Source organism: Rhinopithecus bieti, unplaced genomic scaffold, assembly GCF_001698545.2.
Source record: "Rhinopithecus bieti isolate Rb0 unplaced genomic scaffold, ASM169854v2 scaffold_2272, whole genome shotgun sequence".
Classification (NCBI taxonomy): Eukaryota; Metazoa; Chordata; class Mammalia; order Primates; family Cercopithecidae; genus Rhinopithecus; species Rhinopithecus bieti.
In genome coordinates this window covers 358422-379044 of record NW_016804163.1, presented here as the reverse complement: position 1 = coordinate 379044, position 20623 = coordinate 358422, and the positions used below count along the sequence as shown (strand labels likewise).

Sequence of the window (20623 nt, the reverse complement as noted above, 5' to 3'; positions counted from 1 at the left end):
TTCATCTCTGTTCTCATCTGACTCTTCCTTCTCACCTCTGTCTACACTCCTGGCTCCCTCTGTTCCCAACTTCTCACTGGTTAGATCCTAGACGGCCTTCTCTTCCCTAGTCTCTCAGCAGTTGATCCTATCAAGGCTTGTGGCTTTAATATCGTCTCTACGCTGGATGACTGAAAATTTTATAACTAATCTGGGCTCCACATGCCAAAGGTAGTGTGGTGCAATGCTTCAGAATGTGGGCTTTGGAGTGAGCCTATCAGGGTTCAAAGCCCAGTTTTACCACTTTTAGTTGAACGACCTTGGACAAATTCAAAGTATCTCCGTTTTCAGAAAGAGGTAGTACCTAGCTCACAGAGCTGTTAGGAGGATTCAGTGAGATAATATACTTATAAAAGTACCTGATACATAGAGCAAATGCTCAATGAATGTTAGCTGCTCTCATTATTATTGAAATTATTAGCATTAGCATTATTATATTTAACAGTCTACTTAACACCTGCATTTGATATAAAAAGGCATGTCTAACTTAGGTTCAAAACAGAATTCTACCCAATCCACAATCCCATATTTGGAACATCAATCCAACTGCTAAATCCAAAACCTTAAAATTCATCCTTGATCACTCTCTATCTCCTACTCCCATTATCAGCAAGACCAATCAGCTCCACGTCCATAAATACATCCTAAATGCATTTCCTTCTCTTCATCTCCACTACACCACCACATCTCATCAGGGCTACTACAACGAAACTGGTCTTCTTGCTTCCATCCTGACCAACTACAATCCATTCCCCACAAGGCGAGAGTGATCTTTTCAGAAAGATCATCAGATCAAGTTGCATCTCACTGTACTTAGAATACAATTCACAGCTTTATAATGTTTGACACCCTGCCTACTTTTCAGACCCAATCTGGTACCATTTTTCTATTATCTCATTATACCGCTCTTCTCTGTGTTTGTGAAACACGCAAAGTACATTATCACCTGAAAAGAGGAGGCTTTTCACCTGTTGTTTCCTCTGGCTAGAAATTCTCCCTCCCTCCCTAGCCAGCCTACATAAATTTAGTCCACATTACTAGTCATTCTCTATTCCTTTATCCTTTCATTTTATTTACAACACTATTATCTTTAAAACACTACATACATAGAATGTATATGCAGTGTTGTAAAGAAAACTATATATACACATATTCTATATATACAGTGTTATAAAGAAAACTATATATACATATATATACACACACACATACATACATACATTTTATGTATTTAAAGAATTTTTTTTTTTTTTTTTTTTTTTTTGAGACGGAGTCTCGCTCTGTCACCCAGGCTGGAGTGCAGTGGCCGGATCTCAGCTCACTGCAAGCTCCGCCTCCCGGGTTCACGCCATTCTCCTGCCTCAGCCTCCCAGGTAGCTGGGACTACAGGCGCCGCCACCTCGCCTGGCTAGTTTTTTGTAGTTTTAGTAGAGACGGGGTTTCACCGTGTTCGCCAGGATGGTCTCGATCTCCTGACCTCGCGATCCGCCCATCTCGGCCTCCCAAAGTGCTAGTACAGGCTTGAGCCACCGCGCCCAGCCTTTAAAGAATATTTTTAAATTATTACATACCTCTCTCTTTCTCCCCTATCGGAAGGTAAGCTCTCTGATAAGGCTCTTTTCTGTACTTTATATCACTACAGTCTAGCATAAAGTGTCCAGTAAATATTGCTAAATGAATATCAGATGTAGGTAACATGGAAGTGGTAGCCATTTAATCAACCTTAAATTTAAAAGTTATTTTAACTCCTTACCGTACCATCCTCAAAGTTAAGTCTTACAATAAAAAGCTAACTTGCCTCTTCAGAAAAAGTAACCTACAAATTACTAGCATGCTCCTACATTTAGGTTAGGTAAGGCTGCAACAAAGCCTTGGAGATTTACCAGAAGACACTGGAATAATATCATATGACAGACATAGCCAATTAAAGTGAAATGCCTTTCCAAATCCTTATATCCAAACCAAGATACTATATCTTTACAACACAGGGGCTAACTACAAGAAATCTCATCATTTGGAGCTTTTGACTTGGATTATTATAACTCCCTGATAATAAATACATATCAATTTTTTAAAACCACATTGCACTATACAGATGACTTTTTTTTGTGAAAAGAAAATCACAATTATATTTTGCAAGAACACTGTCCACTAATATACATTTCCAAATAGTTAACAAGAAAATAAAACATTAAATGAAAGTTCACATTCTATTTTCTCCCCTTTTACAACTAGGATAATAAAGTGAGTTCTAACAAAAAATATTCTCAGTTTAAATTTTGCAACAAAATGCATGCAACTTGGTTATAAAACTGTAGTATATTAAAATTTAAAATTTTCTAAATTACTAACAAATTCAGTGTATTTTTTAAAAAACAAATTTGGGACTGACACATACATATTTATTTCTGATATTCCTTTTTTCCTATCATTATATGATAAGAAACATTATCTGGATGCTAATTTTTTAGAACTCCTCTAAAAAATTAACATCCAGGTAATTCCTACTTGAAATTCATCATATACCAAAATGATCATATACATCAATAATTCAATTTACACCAAATCTTTTCCTATCTGCCAAATTTTTATTTCCAATAATTATTTAAAATCTGCCTCAAGAAAGATATCAAATCGTATTCCACCACTTTAAATTTCAGGGTATAATAACTATCCCAAATACAGGGATCTTAGTTTCTTGACCTATTTATCTCAATGATACTCACCTGCCCTATAACTGAGGAACACTTCTCTTTTCACTTGTTCTACCACTAAAATCATAAATGCAGGCTTCTAATCTTCTTACTCAACTTGAAATATAGTCCTTCTTGGATCTCCAGTCCATAAACCCTTCTACTTTCTTCCCTGTAGTCTTTACAGCCTTTGGTTCTACAGTCTGTCATTTCAACTACTCAGCTCACTTGCACCACAGGCGTTCCCTTCTTCCCAATAGCAAGAAAATATCCCAACCCTTGATCGACCCCAATGTTCACGTTCCCAAAAACCACGCCAGCTAGCCAAAGATAAGCATGCAAAGTAGAATAGTCTCCCTGCTAAGATTACAGACACAATCAACTAAGTTCTGTATGCAGCCCCAAAATGCTACTATTTGATATTATCAAATATCTATTCACATTAGTCATTTCACACAATGAACATCTTACTTTCAATCTCAAAGAAAATAGACTCAATAGAAGGAGGCTCCTGCAACTTCCTGTAATATCTAAGCCCACCCTAACCCCAATTAGCCATCATGTTCAAGGTCCCACCGCCTTCAACTCTCAAAGGCACTAGCTTCCTTTAATTAGCTACGTGCTACCCACTATCTTCAATCTTTCCTCCTCTGATTCTTCTTATTATTTCAGCATATACAAATGAAAATATACCTTCATTACCCTTCCAAGCTATGTCATCATTAACTGTCAAATCTCTAAAGGCAATGCAGAAACAAATGTACAACCACAATCTAGAGAATATGAGATCACAAGAAAAAGCCACCCTGCCAAAGAAGACCTGAAAATCAAAAATAACAGTATCTGTTAAAATAAACAACATAAGGAAGATTCAACAGCCCTAACAAGTGGGAGAATTCCAATAAAATAATCTAAACAATATTATAAAGTAAATATGTTTAAAATTCACAACAACACAAGAAACTAGTTGTTCCTGGCCTTGAGAAGAGGACTTGTTCCTGGCCTTGAGAAGCTCTTAGGGAAGTGGTGAGTGCAATAGGCATGGAGCAGCCCACTCTTGCAACGATCCTCTAGGATCCTAGCTATGGGAGACCCCATGACCTGCACAGACCTTTGAGTTGCAAGGGAGAACTGCCCAAAGAGTTGCCAGAGATAGAACCCCAGTCTGCAGAGCCCAGAGGGTCTGGCGCAGTAATGGCTGCACTGGGGCAAGGCCATAGGTGCCCATCACCCAAAGCTTGACATACTCCTCTAGGTGGTTTTAGCCTTAGTTGGCTGCCAGAAGCAGAAAGAGCAGGGCTATCTTTCCCACAAGATTGGGCTAACCTGATCTGAATGCCACCCTGTTTGCTGGCCTCTGAAAAGCTAGTCTGTCTTAGCAGCTTGCAACACAGCCTCAGCTGCCCTGCCAAAATGCTTGCCAAGAGCCACCACCATAGGTCTTTTGCCAACAGCCTCTGCCTTCCTGTCAGAGCGCTTTTGCAGGCACACAGCCACCCACAGCCATCCCCTGCTGGTGTGCACTTGCCTGCAGCCTCCCCTGCTGATGCCGCTCGCCCATGGTCACCCCACCACAAGTGCACTCTCCCAAAGCACCACCCCACACCCCCCCAGAGCACTTTTTCGGGCAGTCACCATCGGAAAGTTGTTGCCAGCAGACTGGGAACATTTTAGCTCCTCCAGTGCAACAGGTGTCTGACCTCAAGGGACCAGAAATCAAAGCCACTGGCCTGTTCGGTGCACCCCCAGGGTTAGAGCACACAGCCCAGGGGTGCTGAGCTGAGCTCTGGCCCTGAAAGCACACAGAAACCAAGCCAATTGACTAATCCCAACTTATACCACAGGAAAACCCTCAAGGGCATCAAATAATATAAAAGCAAAAGACCCCATTCAAAGTACAGCAACTTCAAAGATTAAAGGAACATCAGCCCACACAGATGAGAAAAAAACAGTGTAAGAATTCTGGCAATCCTAAAAGCCAGAACGTCTTCTTACTTCTATATAACCGCACTAGCTCCCCAGCAATCATTCTTAACCAAACTGAAATGGCTAAAATTATAGAATTGAGAAGCTGGAAGGCAAGGAAGCTCGACAAGATATAGAAGGCTGAAGCCCCACCCAAGGAAACCAGTAAAATTGTGGTTTGATCCATGATCAGATCTGAGACAAACATTTTAAGTAAGAACAAAACTGAACTTCTGGAAACAAAAAATTCACAACAGGAGTTTCATAATGCAATTGGAAGCATTAATAACATAACTGAGGAAAAACTCTCAGAGCTTAAAGAACCATCATAGGCAGACAGAAATAAAGAAAAAATAATTTTAAAATGAAAAAAAAAACAAAAAACAAAAAACTCCAAGAAATAGAGGATTATGTAAACAAACCAAACCTACCACCCATCAGCATTCCAGAAAGAGAAAGAGAGAGAGCAAGCCACTTGGAAAGCATGTTTGTGGGTATTTTCCACAAAAATGTCTCCAACCTCACTAGGCAGGTCAATAAGCAAATTCAGGAAACTCAGAGAATCCCAGTGAGATACTATTCAAGACGCCCACCCCCAAGACGCATAGTCATCAGATTCTCCAAGGTCATCAGGAAAGAAGAAATCTTAAAAGGCATCTAGAAAGAAAGGGCAGGTCACATATAAAAAGAACTCCATCAGGCTAACAGCGGACCTTTTGGCAGAAACCTTACAAGCCAGAAGAGACTGGGGACCTATAATCGGCATGCTTAAAGTAATTCAAGTATTTCGTATCCAGCCAAGCTAAGCTTCATAAGCAAAGGAAAACCAAAATTCTTTCCAGAGAAGCAAACGCTAAGGGAATTCATTACCATGAGACCTGACTTACTCAATGGAGTGCTAAAAAGGAAGCTAAAGACCATTACCTGCCTCCACAAAAACACACTAAAATACATCTCCCACTGACACTACGATGCAACTATACAATCAAGTCTACGTAACAACCAGCTAGCAACACGGCAACGGAATCAAATCCTCACATATCAATACTGACCTTGAATGTAAACGGGCTAAATAACCCACTTAAAAAGCACAAAGTGGCAAGCTAGATAAAGAACCAAGACCCAACTATACGCTGTCAAGAGATCCATCTCACATGCAATGACACCCACAGGCTCAAAGTAATAGAATGGAGATAAAGATCTATCAAGCAAACAGAAAACAAAAAAGAGCAGGGGTTGCTATTCTTATTTCAGACAAAACAGACTTTAAACCAACAATGATCAAAAAGGATAAAGAAGGGCATTACATAATGATAAAGGGTTCGATTCAACAAGAAAGTTTAACTATCCTAAATATATATGCACCCAACATTGGAGCACCCAGACACAAAACATGTTCTTAGAGACCTACAGAGTTTTAGACAACCACAAAATAATAGTGGGAGACGTCAACACCCCACTGACAGTGTTAGACAAATCACTGAGGCAGAAAACTAACAAAGAGAGTTTGGACCTAAACGCAACACCTGACCAAATGGACCTAGGAGACTCTACAGAGTACTCCACACTCAACAAAAGCAAAACACATTCTTCTCATCTTCTGCACACAGCACATACTCTAAGATCAACCACACGCTCAGCTGTAAAGCAATTCTCAACAAATTCAAGAAAACTGAAATCATACCAACCACACTCTCGGGCCACAGTGCAATAAAAACAGAAATTATTACCAAGAAGATCTCTCAAAAAATTATACAATTACAGGGAAATTAAACAACCTGCACCTGAATGACTTTTCAGTAAAGAATGAAATTAAGGCAGAAATCATAAAATTCTTTGAAACTAACAAAAACAGAAACACAACATATCAGAATATTTAGAACACAGCTAAGGCAGTGTTAAGAGGAAACTATATTGTGCTAAATGCCTACACGAAGAAGTCAGAAAGACTGCAAACTAACAACCTGGCACCACACTTAGAGGAACTAGAAAAGCAAGAGCAAACCAACCTGAAAGCTAGCAGAAGAACCAAAATCATGGCTGAACTGAATGAAACTGAGACACAAAAATTCACACAAAAGATCAACACAACCAAATTTTGGTTCTCCAAAAGAATAAACAAGATTGATCTATTACTAGCTAGATTAATAAAGAAGAGAGACAATCCAAATAAACACAATCAGAAATGACAAAAGTGACATTATCACTGACCCCACAGAAAGACCCTCAGAGACCATTAAGAACAACTCTATGCATATCAAATAGAAAGCCTAGAAGAAATGGATAAATTTCTGGAAATATACAAACTTACAAGATTGAAGCAGAAAGAAATTAAAACCATGAATAGAACAGTAATGTGTTCCAAAGTTGAATCAGTAATCCCAAAAAAAAAAAAAGCCTACCAACCAGAAAAAAACCCTGGGCCAGATGAACACACAACCAAATTCTACCAAATATAAAAAGAAGAGCTGGTACCAATTCTACTGAAATTATGCCAAAAAACGAAGACAGAGTGACTCCTCCCTAACTCATTCTATGAGGCCAGCATCATCCTGATACCAAACCCTAGCAGAGACACAACAAAAAAGGAAAACTTCAGGCCAATATCCCTGATGGACATATATGTAAAAATTCTCAACAAAATATTGGTATACTGAAACCAGCAGGACAGCAAAAAGTTAATCCACCACGATCAAGTATGCTTTATCCACTGGATGCCAGGTTGATTCAACATATGTAAATCAATAAATGTGAGTCATCACATAAACAGAACCAAAAACAAAAACCACATGATCATCTCAATAGACACAGAAAAGGCTTTTGATAAAATTCAACATTCCTTCTTGTTAAAAACCCTCATCAAACTAGGCATTGAAGCCTCAAAATAATGAGAGTCATCCATGACAAACCCACAGCCAGTATCATACTGAACAAGCAAAAGTCAGAAGCAGTCCCCCTGAGAACAAGAACAAGACAAAGATGCCAACTCTCATCACTTCTATTCAATATACTATTCGAAGGCCTAGCCAGATCAATCAGACAAGAAAAACAAAAGGCATCCAGATAGGAAGAGGAAGTCAAACTATCTCTCTTCACAGATGATTCTATACCTGAAAGAAAAAAAAAAAAAAAAAAAAAACATATTCTCTGTCCCAAGGTTCGTAGAACTGATAAATGACTTCGGTGAAGTTCCAAGATACAAAATCAATGTACAAAAATCAGTAGCATTTCTATACTCTAATAACGTCCAGGCTCAGAGCCAAATCACAATGAGAACTGTGAAACACGGCAGAAAGACATCAGAGATGAAACAAATAAATGGAAAAACATTCTGTGCTCATGAATAGGAAGAATCAATATTGTTAAAATGGCCATACTTCCCAAAGCAATTTACAGATTCAACACTATTCTTTTCAAACTATCAATGTCATTCTTCACAGAAATAGAAAAAACTATTCTAAAATTCATATGGAACCAAAAAAAGAGTCCAAACAGCCAAAGCAAACTTAAGCAAAAAGAAAAAGCTGGAGGCATCAGACTGCCTGACTTCAAACTATACTACAAGGCTACAGTAACCAAAACAGTACAAAACTGGTACCAAAACTGGTACAAAAACAGATACACAGACCACTAGAACAGGTTAGAGAACACAAAAATATAGCCACACACCTACAACCATCTGATCTTTGAAAAGGCAACAATAACAAACAATGGGGAAATAATTCCCTACTCAGTAAACAGTGCTGGAATAACTGGTTAGGCATATTCAAAAGATTGAAACTGGACCCCCTTCCTTTCACCATATATAAAAATCAACTCGAAATGGATTAAAGACTTAAATGTAAGACTTAAAATTATAACACCCCTAGAAAAATACCTAGGAAATACCATTCTGGACATAGGCCTTGGAAAAAATTTTATGATGAAGTCTCCAAAAAAAGCAATTGTAACAAAACAGAAATAGATAAGTGGGACCTAATGAAACTAAAAAGCTTCTGCACAGTAAAAGAAACTATCAACTAAGTAAAAAGCCTACAGAATGGGAGAAAATATTTGCAAACTATGCATGTGACAAAGGTCTAATATCCAGAATCTATAAGGAATTTAAATCAACAAGTAAAAAACTACCTCATTACGAATGGGCAAAGGACATAAACGGACACTTCTCAAAAGAACACATACACATGGTCAACAAGCATATGAATAAAATGCTCAGTATCACTAATCATTAGAAAAATTCAAATCAAAGCCACAATGAGATATCATCTCACACCAGTCAGAACAGCTATTAAAAAGTAAAAGAAAAACAGGTGTTGGCAAGGTTGGAGAGAAAAGGGAACATAGTACTACAAGCCCTATACATTGCTTGTGGGAATTTAGATTAATTCAGTCACTGTGAAAAGCAGTTTGGTGATGTCTCAAAGAACTTAAAACAGAACTACCATTTGACCTAGCAATCCCTTACTGGGTATAGACCCAAAAGAATGTAAATCATTCTACCAGAGAGACACATGAACCCAGATACTCACTGCAGCACTATTCACAATAGCAAAGACACGGGATCAACCTAGATGCCCATTAACAGTCGACTGGATAAAGAATATATGGTACATATACATCATGGAATACTATTCAGCCATAAAAAAGAATAAAATAATGTCTTTTGCAGCAACATGGATGCAGCCAGAGGTCATTATCCTAAGTGAATTAACACAAGAAAACCAAATACGGCACATTCTCACTTAGAAGTGGGAACTAAACACTGCGTATACACATGGATACAAAGAAGGGAACAATGACACGGGGCCTAGTTGACAAGGGAAGGTGGGAAGAGAATGTATTAGTCTATTCTCACACTGCTATAAGGACATATCCGAGACTAGGTAATACATAAGGAAAGAAATTTAATTGACTCACAGTTCTGCATGGCTGAGGAAGCCTCAGGAAACAATCATGGCAGAAGGTACCTCTTCACAGGGCGGCAGGGGAGAGACTGAACGCCAGCAGAGGCAATGCCAGATGTTTATAAAACCATCAGATCTCATGAGAACTCACTCACTGTTAGGAGAACAGGAAGGGGGAACTGCCCCCATGATTCTACTTACCTCCTCCCACAGCGTCCCTCCCACGACACGTGGGGATTACAGAATTACAATTCAAGATGAGATTTGGGTTGGGACACAAAGACAAACCATATCACAGGGTGAGAATCAAAAAACTACCTATTGGGTACTATGCTCGCTACCTGGCTAACAAAATCACTTGTACACCAAACCCCAGTAGCACACAATTTACCCATGTAACAAACCTGCACGTGTACCCCCAACCCTAAAATAAAAGTTGAAAAGAAAAAAAAAAAACAGAACTAATGAAAGATTACATGAAAAAAGAACAAGTCAATTAAAGAAAGCAAAGAAAAAGTATAGACATTTAAAACAGTATAAGTGATAATCAAACCTTGATAAATAAAATAAAAAAAAAAAAAAACTATGACGGGAAATGACTTTGCACCCATTAGGATGGTTACTATTTAAAAAAAAAAAGCCGGGTGCAGTAGCTCACATTTGTAATCCCAGCACTTTGGGAGGCCAAGGCGGGCAGATCATGAGGTCAAGAGATGGAGACCATCCTAGCTAACATGGTAAAACCCCATCTCTACTAAAAATACAAAAATTAGCTGGGCATGGTGGTGCACACCTGTAGTCCCAGCTACTCAGGAGGCTGAGGCAGAAGAATCACTTGAACCAGGGAGGCGGAGGTTGCAGTGAGCCAAGATCATGCCATTGCACTCCAGCCTGGTGACAGAGCGAAACTCCATCTCAAAAAAAAAAAAAAAATCCAGAAAGTAAGTATAGCCAAGGATGCCTAGAAACTGGAATCCTTGGACACTGCTGGTGGAAACATAAAACAGTACAGCCACTGTGGACAACAGTATGGCAATTCCTCAAAAATTAAACACAGAATTACCGTGTGATCTACCAATTCCACCTCTGGGTATATACACAATTTCGAAAAGATGGGAACAACCCAAATGCCCATCAATGGATGAATGGATAAACAAAATGTAGTATAGGATGAGTGTCCTTATCTGAAGTGCTTGGGACGAGAAGTGTTTCAGATTTTGAAATTACTTGGATTTCTTAATATCTGCATTATACTTTCCAGTTGAGCATCCCTAATCCGAAAATTCAGAACCGGAAATGCTCCAATGTGCATTTCCTTTAAGTGACATTTCGGCACTCAAAAAGTGTCAGATTGCAGAGCCTTTTGGATTTTGGATTTCCAGAATTGGGGTGTTCAATCCATATATACAGACAATAGATTATTATTTTTAAAAAGGAATGAAATGTTGATATGTCACAAAATGGATGAGCTTTGAGAACATTATATTAAGTGAAATAAGCCAGTAACAAAAAGACAAACACTGTATGATTCCACTTATATGAGTTGCCCAGGGACGCCAAATTCAGAGACAGAAAGTAGAAAGGTGGCTGTCAGGAGCTGGGAGAAGGGGAGAATGAGGAATTATTGTTTAATGACTATAAAGTTTCACTTTGGGAGATGGGTAATGGTGATGATGGTACAACAATGTGAATGTACTTATGCCACTGAATTATACACTTAAACATAGTTAAAATGGTAAGTTGTTTTTCTTTTTTCTTTTTTTTCAGAAATGAAGTCTCACCCTGTTGCCTAGGCTGGAGTGCAGTGGCATGACCACAGCTTACTGTAACCTCGACCTCCCAGGCTCAAGCAATCCTCCTGCCTCAGCCTCCCAAGTAGCTGGGACTACAGGCACATGCCACCATGCCCAGCTACCTTTTTTTTTTTTTTTTTTTTTTTTTTTTTTTTTTTGTAGAGATGGGATTTCCCTATGTTGCCTAGGCTGGTCTCAAACTCCTGGGCTCCAGTGATCCTCCTGCCTTGGCCTTCCCAAATGCTGGGACTACAGGCGTGAGCCACCACACCTGGCCTAAAATAAATTTTACGTTATATATCTCACCATCAAAAAAAGGAAATTAGACAAAGCTGAGGAAAGAATTAGTGTTCTGAAAGGAAACCACTGAGAAATTCTACCCAAATAAAACCTAAAAAGATATGGAAAATATGAAAGAAGGCTTAAAAGACACAAAGGGTAAATTAAGAAGGTCCAACACAGGTCTAATAAGAGTTCTACTTGGAGAAAACAGCAAGGATAAAGAGAAAAGCAATATTCAAAATAAGCATGACCAAGAAGTATACAGAAGTGAAGGCAGATTGAGTGTTCAAAGCAAAAAGCCCTAAGCAAGATAAATGGAAAATCATGTATGCATGGAGACACATTTTAATGAAACTGCAGGGCACCATAGAAAAGGAAAATATTTTAAAACAAACTAGAGAAAAAAAATTAAAAGATATTATAATTAACCGATATCAGACTTCTCAACAACGATATAATCCTAATAAGAATTAAGCAATACTGGCAAAGTACTAATAAAAACTAGCAGTCAACATGTATTGTATATGCAGTCAAATTACTATTCAAAATAAAGTGAAATCATGACATTTGCAAACATATGCACATAGTCACAGACTGTCACTGAAAATATTGAAAAACTTACTTCCATTAAAAGGAGACTGAACCTAAATTATTTATCAATAAATAAAAGGAAGCATATTCAAACTTAATAGCAATTAAGGTGAATGAACTAGGTAAATCTCAAATCCTGCTATATATACTAATCATGCTATATATAAAATTCTCCATATTATTTATTAAAGATACAGCTTTATAAATAACATACACCAACTGGATGGGAAGAATATACACCAGCTGTGTAAGAGTGGCCAGGCTATGTTGGTGGGAGAAGAGAAAGCAAAGAAGCTTCCTCTATAACTGGTATTTTTCTTTGAATAAAATGAATCAGAAGTAAAATGGCAAAATTTTTTATAAATTTTGTAAAGTAAATAAATTTATAAATAAATTTTTATAAATATACTTATTATAACCAAACAGTACTTACAAGAGTGTGAAATACAAAAGGACACCTTCAAGAGTACATAGGAATATATACACTTTTAAATACTGTCCTATGTACAGTGTTCTTTTCAATATTGAAATATTTAATATTCTATGCTGAAATATTTTATCATTTAAGAAGACAGAAAATAAATGTTTCCAAAGAAAAGAAAATAAAAAATAACATCAAGAAAACAGAAATAAAACCATAAAATCTAGGCCATAACAACCTACAAGGTTTCCTGGGCATAGAAATCACTTTTGAATACCTGGAAATCAATTTTCCTTATAATTTTTCCATCATTAATACAGCATAAATGTAATTCTTAACAAAACTTCGAATAAAGCAATTCAAACTGCTGGACTTACTAAGTTAAGAGAACGTAATAGTACAAATTTTCCAGAATTGACTAGTAATTATCATTTATTTTTATAGGATATAGTTCTTATATCTCATACAACAGGTCAAGTAATTTAAGTTTGAAGGCATAACAAGAGAGTCTACTATTTGTTCTCAAAAACAAAACACACAAAAAACAAAACCTCACCTTCGTGATTTCCAGACAGCAGTGGTAAGTTTCAGCTTTCACTTGTGGCAACGGGTGAGACAACATATGGAGAAGCACCTTCTGACTTTCTCCTTGTAGTAATGGACTGGCCTGCGCAGATTTCCAGCTGGTGAAAAAGTAAAACCACCAAGACATCTGAGGCAAGTAAGTTACTAAGCAAAAGACTGCAAAGCTAACTGGAAGGGATTTCTTCCTACTCCAATTCCTCAAACTGAGATCTTATTAAAAATAACCAGTATTAGCAAGTACTTACCTAAGCACTTATTTGTTTCAGGGCAGAGGAGATTCTGTGTTTAAGAATATTTTTGAAAACCCAAAATGTCTTTAAAATCCCCTACTCAGTTGATGTTTATCACATCACAGAATTATTCTTTCCAAAAGCAATAAAGACACTAAGTTCAAAACAGAAATTTGCTGATGTCCTCAAAATAAATTAACCAATACACAGCGTTTTCTAAAATCCACACAAGAAAAGGTACAAAGTAATAAAAGTTACAAAACTCTCAAATTATTAAAACTATAAAGATAAATGAATGGCCGGGCGTGGTGGCTCAAGCCTGTAATCCCAGCACTTTGGGAGGCCGAGACGGGCGGATCACAAGGTCAGGAGATCGACCATCCTGGCTAACATGGTGAAACCCCGTCTCTACTAAAAAAAATACAAAAAGCTAGCCGGGCAGGGTGGCGGGCGCCTGTAGTCCCAGCTATTCCAGAGGCTGAGGCAGGAGAATGGTGTAAACCCAGGAGGCGGAGCTTGCAGTGAGCTGAGATCCGGCCACTGAACTCCAGCCCGGGCGACAGAGCGAGACTCCGTCTCAAAAAAAAAACAAAAAAAAAAACAACAAAAAAAAGATAAATGAACAATGTGTGTGAACAGTCTGGATGGATACCAAAACAAATGTATAAAAATCCAAAGATTATTCATTTTGATTGTGGGTATGACATTTTTGAAGTTAATCTTGAAAATAACAGTTAAGTCTCCTAATGCAGCTGTACATATACCCTTTAAAAGTCAAGACAAGTATAAAAGCAATTAAACTAAAAAATAATAATAACAAAGACATAAGGTCAGCTTCACTTTCACTGTTTCTAAGTTTACACACACCCTAAGTGTCCAATAATAATATAATCACATTAAGAAAGAAAATATTACATCTTTGAACAAATGCTGATGATTTCCTTTATTAGGGGGAAATGCTGATGATAGGAAAAGCTACGCAAGGCTTGGTCTGCCAGTTCCACCAATTCTAAGAGATTCTTCTCTCCCTAAAAAAGAAGCAGAATGGAACAATAAATGCCAAGTTCATGTGCAATAAAATTCTCAACAGCTAACTAAGCAGCTTCAAGAAACTAGACCATTCAGAGACCATGAGATTCTTTACATCTGTTTATGTCCACTTGCTCATCAAGCAACCTAAAAATGTCAGCCTAGGTGGAGAAATGTATGAAAATTCCCTAGCTAAATGCCACATGAGACTTTCTATTATTGAACTCTGAGTAAGCTTAAAGTTACAATCAAACTGCCTGGTTCGTTGATTACTTCTTTGTAGCTCCACCTCCCCTAATAAAAGTAGGGCTGATGTATTTATTATAAACCTGCCTCTTGTAACAGCCTGACCACTAGGAACATACAGGACATTCAACACATGTGATTAACTCACCATGAAAAATGCCACAGAGGCCAGACACAGTGGCTCACGCCTGTAGTCCCAGCACTTTGGGAGGCAGAGGCGGGCAGATCACTTGAGGTCAGGAGTTCAAGACTAGCCTGGCCAACATGGCGAAACCCCATCTCTACTAAAAATACAAAAAATCAGCTGATTGTGGTGGCACGCGCCTGTAATCTCAGCTACTTGGGAGGCTCAGGTGGGAGGCGGAGGTTGCAGTGAGCCAAGACTGCACCACTGCACTCCAGCCTGGGAAACAGAGTGAGACTCAGGTCTCAAAAAAAAAAAAAAAAAAAAGCCACAGAAATACTTCAACTTAAAGACACAATTCAAAATTCTATCACAGAGAAAACAAGAAGCCAGGGGTACTAACATGTGGCAAAAGGAAAGGAAAAAAAATAAACTATAGCAGTAAATAAGAAAAATTATAAATATCAAGTTCAAGGCCAGGCATGGTGGTTAACACCTTTAATCCTAGAATTTTGGGAGACCAAGGTGGGATGACGGCTTGAGGCCAGGAGTTCAAAACCAGCCTGAACAACACAGTGAGACCTCATCTCTATAAAACAGTTTAAAAATTAGCCAGGTGTGGTAGCATGTGCCTCTAGTACTAGTTGCTTGGGAGGCTGAGGCAGATGGATTGCTGGAGCCCAAGAGATCAAGACTATAGCCTAGGCAACAGAGGAGGCTGTCAAAATAAAAATAAAAAAATTTCAAAGAAAATAAATAGGTTCAGATAGATTCTACTGTAGGCGCCAAAATGAATAAGAATTTTATCCCTAATTCCTCAAGATCTTCAGGATCCATGTCCTTATTTTCAAACAAGAAACAACTATTGTATCAATGTCTGTCTCTAAGAGCCATTAACCCTTTCATTGATAACATACTAATATTCTAATAGTATTTTTAAAAGGGATAAATACTGACACATAATTATTGCTGTAACACTGCCGTAAAGTCATCCTAATACATTATAAACAATGTAGTTCATGACTACTTAATATTTTTTAAAAATCAGGCTTTATATATATGTAAGTATCTATAAAATATTAAGGCAAAAACATGTCTACAAGCACTAAAATAGTCCTTATAACTCTGGTTACATCAACTGTCATTCATTTCATATCAGTAAGTCACTTCATAGAGGTACTCATTATTAAATATCAAGACATTTGTAACAACCACTGCTTTTTTGTAAATCACTGATATTAGAAATATACACCATTAATCTAAAGTCTTTGTTTTACTTCTATACAAATCATACCCTTACTTTAACCTGTTAAATAACAGGTTATTTATAACTGACCCACTCAGGAATAATGTATCCCTCCTGTGACAATTCAATTATGTGTCCATCAATTTGAAAAGTACAGATTACATTTTCTAAATATGTCAAAGGGATTTAAAAGATATATTAATCAAAACTTTTTACCTCCTTCTCAAGATCAGACAGGAAGTTACAGGTGCACTCAATTGAATAAACGGCCTCTGCAGTTCGTTTATAAATACTGTAGTTTTCAGAATTCAGCTGTTCCAAATAGGCCACAACAGCTTCATGAATATTTGGATATTCCAAAGAAACAGGCATGTCCAAAGAAAGGAGAAATAATGCTGTTGACATCGGCTCTGGTAAAAACTCGCTTGCCTTGATGAATTAAAAATAAATAAATAAATAAAACTTTGTTTAAAAAAAACATGGTGGGTTATAGTCTTAATCTAACTCAACTTCCTTTTTTGCAATTCTTTGTCAAAAAATTGAAGCTTTTTCCAAAGAAAATCCCATTTCCCAACACATCATTTACCTCTACCTCTTTGTCTTTGCTCAATACAAAATGTCTAAAGTCCAAATATCAACTCTTTCTCAAAGCCCAGAATACTACTTTCTTCTTCCCCAAACGAATTTCTTCTCTCCCTGAGCCCTATGCCTTGTATATACCTCTGCTATTGAACTAAGGCATGAGGCCTTTTTCTCTAAGTATTTTCTGTACATGTACACAAATCTCCACAATAAGCGATTAAACTGAACCATAGCTGAACATGACAGAGCTTATTAATGACATATTAATAACATGAAATTAAGTATAGCCACAGATTGATTTGAACAGAAATGGATTTTTTTCTTTGGTTTTGCCTTTTAGAGGGGATAGCGGAAATTCAATATAATATTTTAAATAGTTCTAAAATATTCACAGAAGATAGCCCCTTAATTAGTATAAAATTGATTTGCCCAAATGAAATATTATACACATTATAATCTTAAATCAATAGATTTAAAACTGAAAGAACTATGGTTTTTTAAAAAATGGTTCTAGTTTTGTGACAGGATTATAAATATAAAGAAATAAAAAGGACTAAAAATTCGACGTTCAGAGAAAATCTCTTGACAAGGCTCAGTATTAAGGTTGAAAAGCTGCCCTTGCAAAAGTGGGTTGGGTCATTATTTATTTCATGGATAACCTATTTCAAGGATAATCATTAACTACCTGAAAGTCTAAGAGCTGAATCAGCTAAACAACAATACCTTTAAATGAATATAGTTGCTAAATGAAGATCAGAAACTACAAAAATCAAAATTTTAGATTACACAGACACGACAAACCTCCAGATTAGTAAAACAGCAGCTATTAGAAAATAAAGAGAAATTTCATTATTCTGTGAAGGGGTGGGGTGGAGGAGGAAAAACAGAAACTCAGTTACCTGCTCACCTATTACTCACTCACTCAGCGAATATTAATTGGGCCTTACTGTGTTCCTCTACTATATGCTAGGCACCTCTCCAGTCCTGGGAACCCAGCAGAGAGCAAAATAAAACCTCTGCCTGCATGAAGCTCACATCCCACTGAAGAAAGTAGAGTGTAAATCAATAAACTTCCTAAGATGTTAGGTGTGGTTAAAAAGTGTTTTAAAACAGGATGGGAAAGATGGAGAGGAACAGAGAAGTAATGTGGAGTGGAGGCAGGGAAATGCTACTTCTCCAAAGTAGTAGGGGAAGGCCTCGCTAATCAGGTGACATTTAAGTAGGGCCCTGGAAGGGTCAGGAGCCATGTGACTATCTGAGGGAAAGCATTTATAGAAGAGGGAAGAGCAATTACAAAAGCTATATTTGGTAGCAAGGAAGCCAGTGTAGCTGGTTCTGAGGGATGGAGTCAGAAAGGAGAGGTGGGCCAGATGAGTTGAGGCTTTGGGTCATCAGAAGGACTTGTCCTCTGCTGGAAGCCACTGGAACATTTTAAACAAGTATCAAAATTGGTCTGTAGAAAACAGATGATAATGTGCAAAAGTGGAAGCTAAGAGAAAGAGGACTTTACTGCAGCAATCCAGGCAGGATAGAATGGTGGGCTTAACTCAGGTATTTCAGATTCTATATAGGTATTCAAGGGAGAAATGACAAATTTTGCTAAGGGATTATATCTACATACGAGCAAAAGAAAGGAATCAAGGCTGACTCTAAGGTTTTTGCCTGATCAACGATCAACTTGCACAACGAACTTGCCATTTACTGAGACAGGCAAGACTATAGGAAGAACATACTTGGAAGGGGAAGCAAAGAATGAAGTTTGGGACATGTTCAGTTGGAGACATTTATTGTCATCCAAGTGAAGACATCAAAAAGGACACTGGGTATAGACAAGTTCAGAGTTTAGGTTATATGTCTGGTCTGGAAGTATAAATTTGGAAGGCATCAACAAATAGATGGCATTTAATAATCACAAATGGGATGTGTTTCTTGAGGGCTACAGTCAGTCCCGGGGTTCTACTCCTAAAGAGTTAGGAAGATGAGGAGAAATTAGCAAAGGCGATTTAGTGAGTTGGTTACTGTGCTAAGAGAGTAAATCCTAGTGGATCTAACTCTAAAGGCACTGCGTTCTAGTGTAAGAGAGTTCTGACTCTAGTCAGAAAAATAATAGCTGCTGTGAGAATTAAACAAGCATTAAGCAGAGTGTATGGCATATAGCACTCAATAAATATTAATTTCCTTTTCTCGCTTCACCACAAAGGAATTCTAACATTTCACCCTGCATACTCGTATTTAAAACTCTCGCTATCTCAACAACTCAAAGCCCCATGCTAATGTCATCAGCTAATCCTTACATGGCCCAATGGACTAATCACAATTTACACCCCCGATCTAAGATAGCTGTGCCGCATATATAAGCATTAGTCACATGGCATCGGAACTAAAAGTGAAGATGTTTCAGTTTAAATCCATCACCCCTATTAGATAAAAAATAATCAGAACATCATCTCATGTACATTGAGAGGAGGGGCTATAAATCTTTCCTCTAAACCTAGCCACTCAGTAGCCATAGCATAATTCTATGAGTTTGTTAGAAATGCCAGCTCTCAGGCCCTACCCTTTACCTGATGAATCAGAATATGCAAGATGTGATTAAGAATATCTCTAAGTGATCTGTTTGCACATTACCCTTTGAAAAGCACTGCTCTCAGTCACTCAACTGGCTTCACTAGGTCATTAGATCTTTTTATACACCTCCCTGAAAAGCTAAAGACCTTGTGTTAGGCCGGGCGCGGTGGCTCAAGCCTGTAATCCCAGCACTTTGGGAGGCCGAGACGGGCGGATCACGAAGTCAGGAGATCGAGACCATCCTGGCTAACTCGGTGAAACCCCGTCTCTACTAAAAAATACAAAAAACTAGCCAGGTGAGGTAGCAGGCGCCTGTAGTCCCAGCTACTCGGGAGGCTGAGGCAGGAGAATGGCGTTCTTCCTTACCCTGGGTGAGCATCAGTAGCTAAGGAAGAGTAACAGCAGTTTCTAGGATGCTCTATGCTTCTGCTTCCAGAACAGAGCTAGTACTTTTACCTCTTACTTCCCAGATGTCTCCCCAAACGAAATTACCTTCATTTGTTTTACCAACCACAATATTTGTCACAAGATTACCAACCTATCATTGTAACCTATACATGAGCATTCTCCAAAATCATTTAAAATCAACAAATATCAGTCTCAAAACAGGACATTTTGTCAAACTTAGGAAATCTCTACATAGATTCATATTTATTTTCCAACATTCAAATTACCTATTTGGTCAGTGGCAACTCAAAAAAACCACTTTAAAGGCAGAGTCCAAATTCTACTTCAATTGTTAGTGCGCTAGCAACAGACAGAGGGCAGCAGAACCTTACATTTATATAAACCAAAGAAGAAATTTAACAGCAATGAAATAACATTTTTGTTTAGATCTCACTTTAAAGTACTTAGTCGTGGCCGGGAGCGGTGGCTCAAGCCTGTAATCCCAGCACTTTGGGAGGCCGAGACGGGCGGATCACGAGGTCAGGAGATCGAGACCATCCTGGCTAACACAGTGAAACCCCGTCTCTACTAAAAAATACAAAAAACTAGCCGGATGAGGTGGCGGGCGCCTGTAGTCCCAGCTACTCGGGAGGCTGAGGCAGGAGAATGGCGGGAACCCGGGAGGCGGAGTTTGCAGTGAGCCGAGATCCGGCCACTGCACTCCAGCCTGGGCGACAGAGCGAGACTCCGCCTCAAAAAAAAATAAAATAAAAAAAATAAAAAAAAATAAAGTACTTAGTCAATTAATCAAAACAAATATAATCATCTAAAAACAAATACCTTAATTACAATCTCCCACAATGATCAAAGTTGTTTTAATAAAGTTCCAAGTTAAATATTTAAAATAACTACCAAAAATTAGATATTGATTTGTTTTA

The 20623-nt window shown here is 37.9% G+C and overlaps 1 protein-coding gene across 2 annotated transcripts in view; it reads right to left on the bottom strand.

The window, feature by feature from the left end:
- RTTN (rotatin) overlaps nt 1-20623 on the bottom strand; it is a 218092-nt gene that overhangs the window by 161328 nt on the left and 36141 nt on the right. For both annotated transcript variants that reach the window (XM_017867073.1, XM_017867072.1), the window contains exons 12-14: nt 16365-16577; nt 14419-14531; nt 13245-13371 (exon numbers count right to left, since the gene is read on the bottom strand). In XM_017867073.1, the coding sequence (XP_017722562.1) occupies nt 13245-13371; nt 14419-14531; nt 16365-16577 (453 nt within the window). The remainder of the gene's footprint in view (nt 1-13244; nt 13372-14418; nt 14532-16364; nt 16578-20623) is intronic.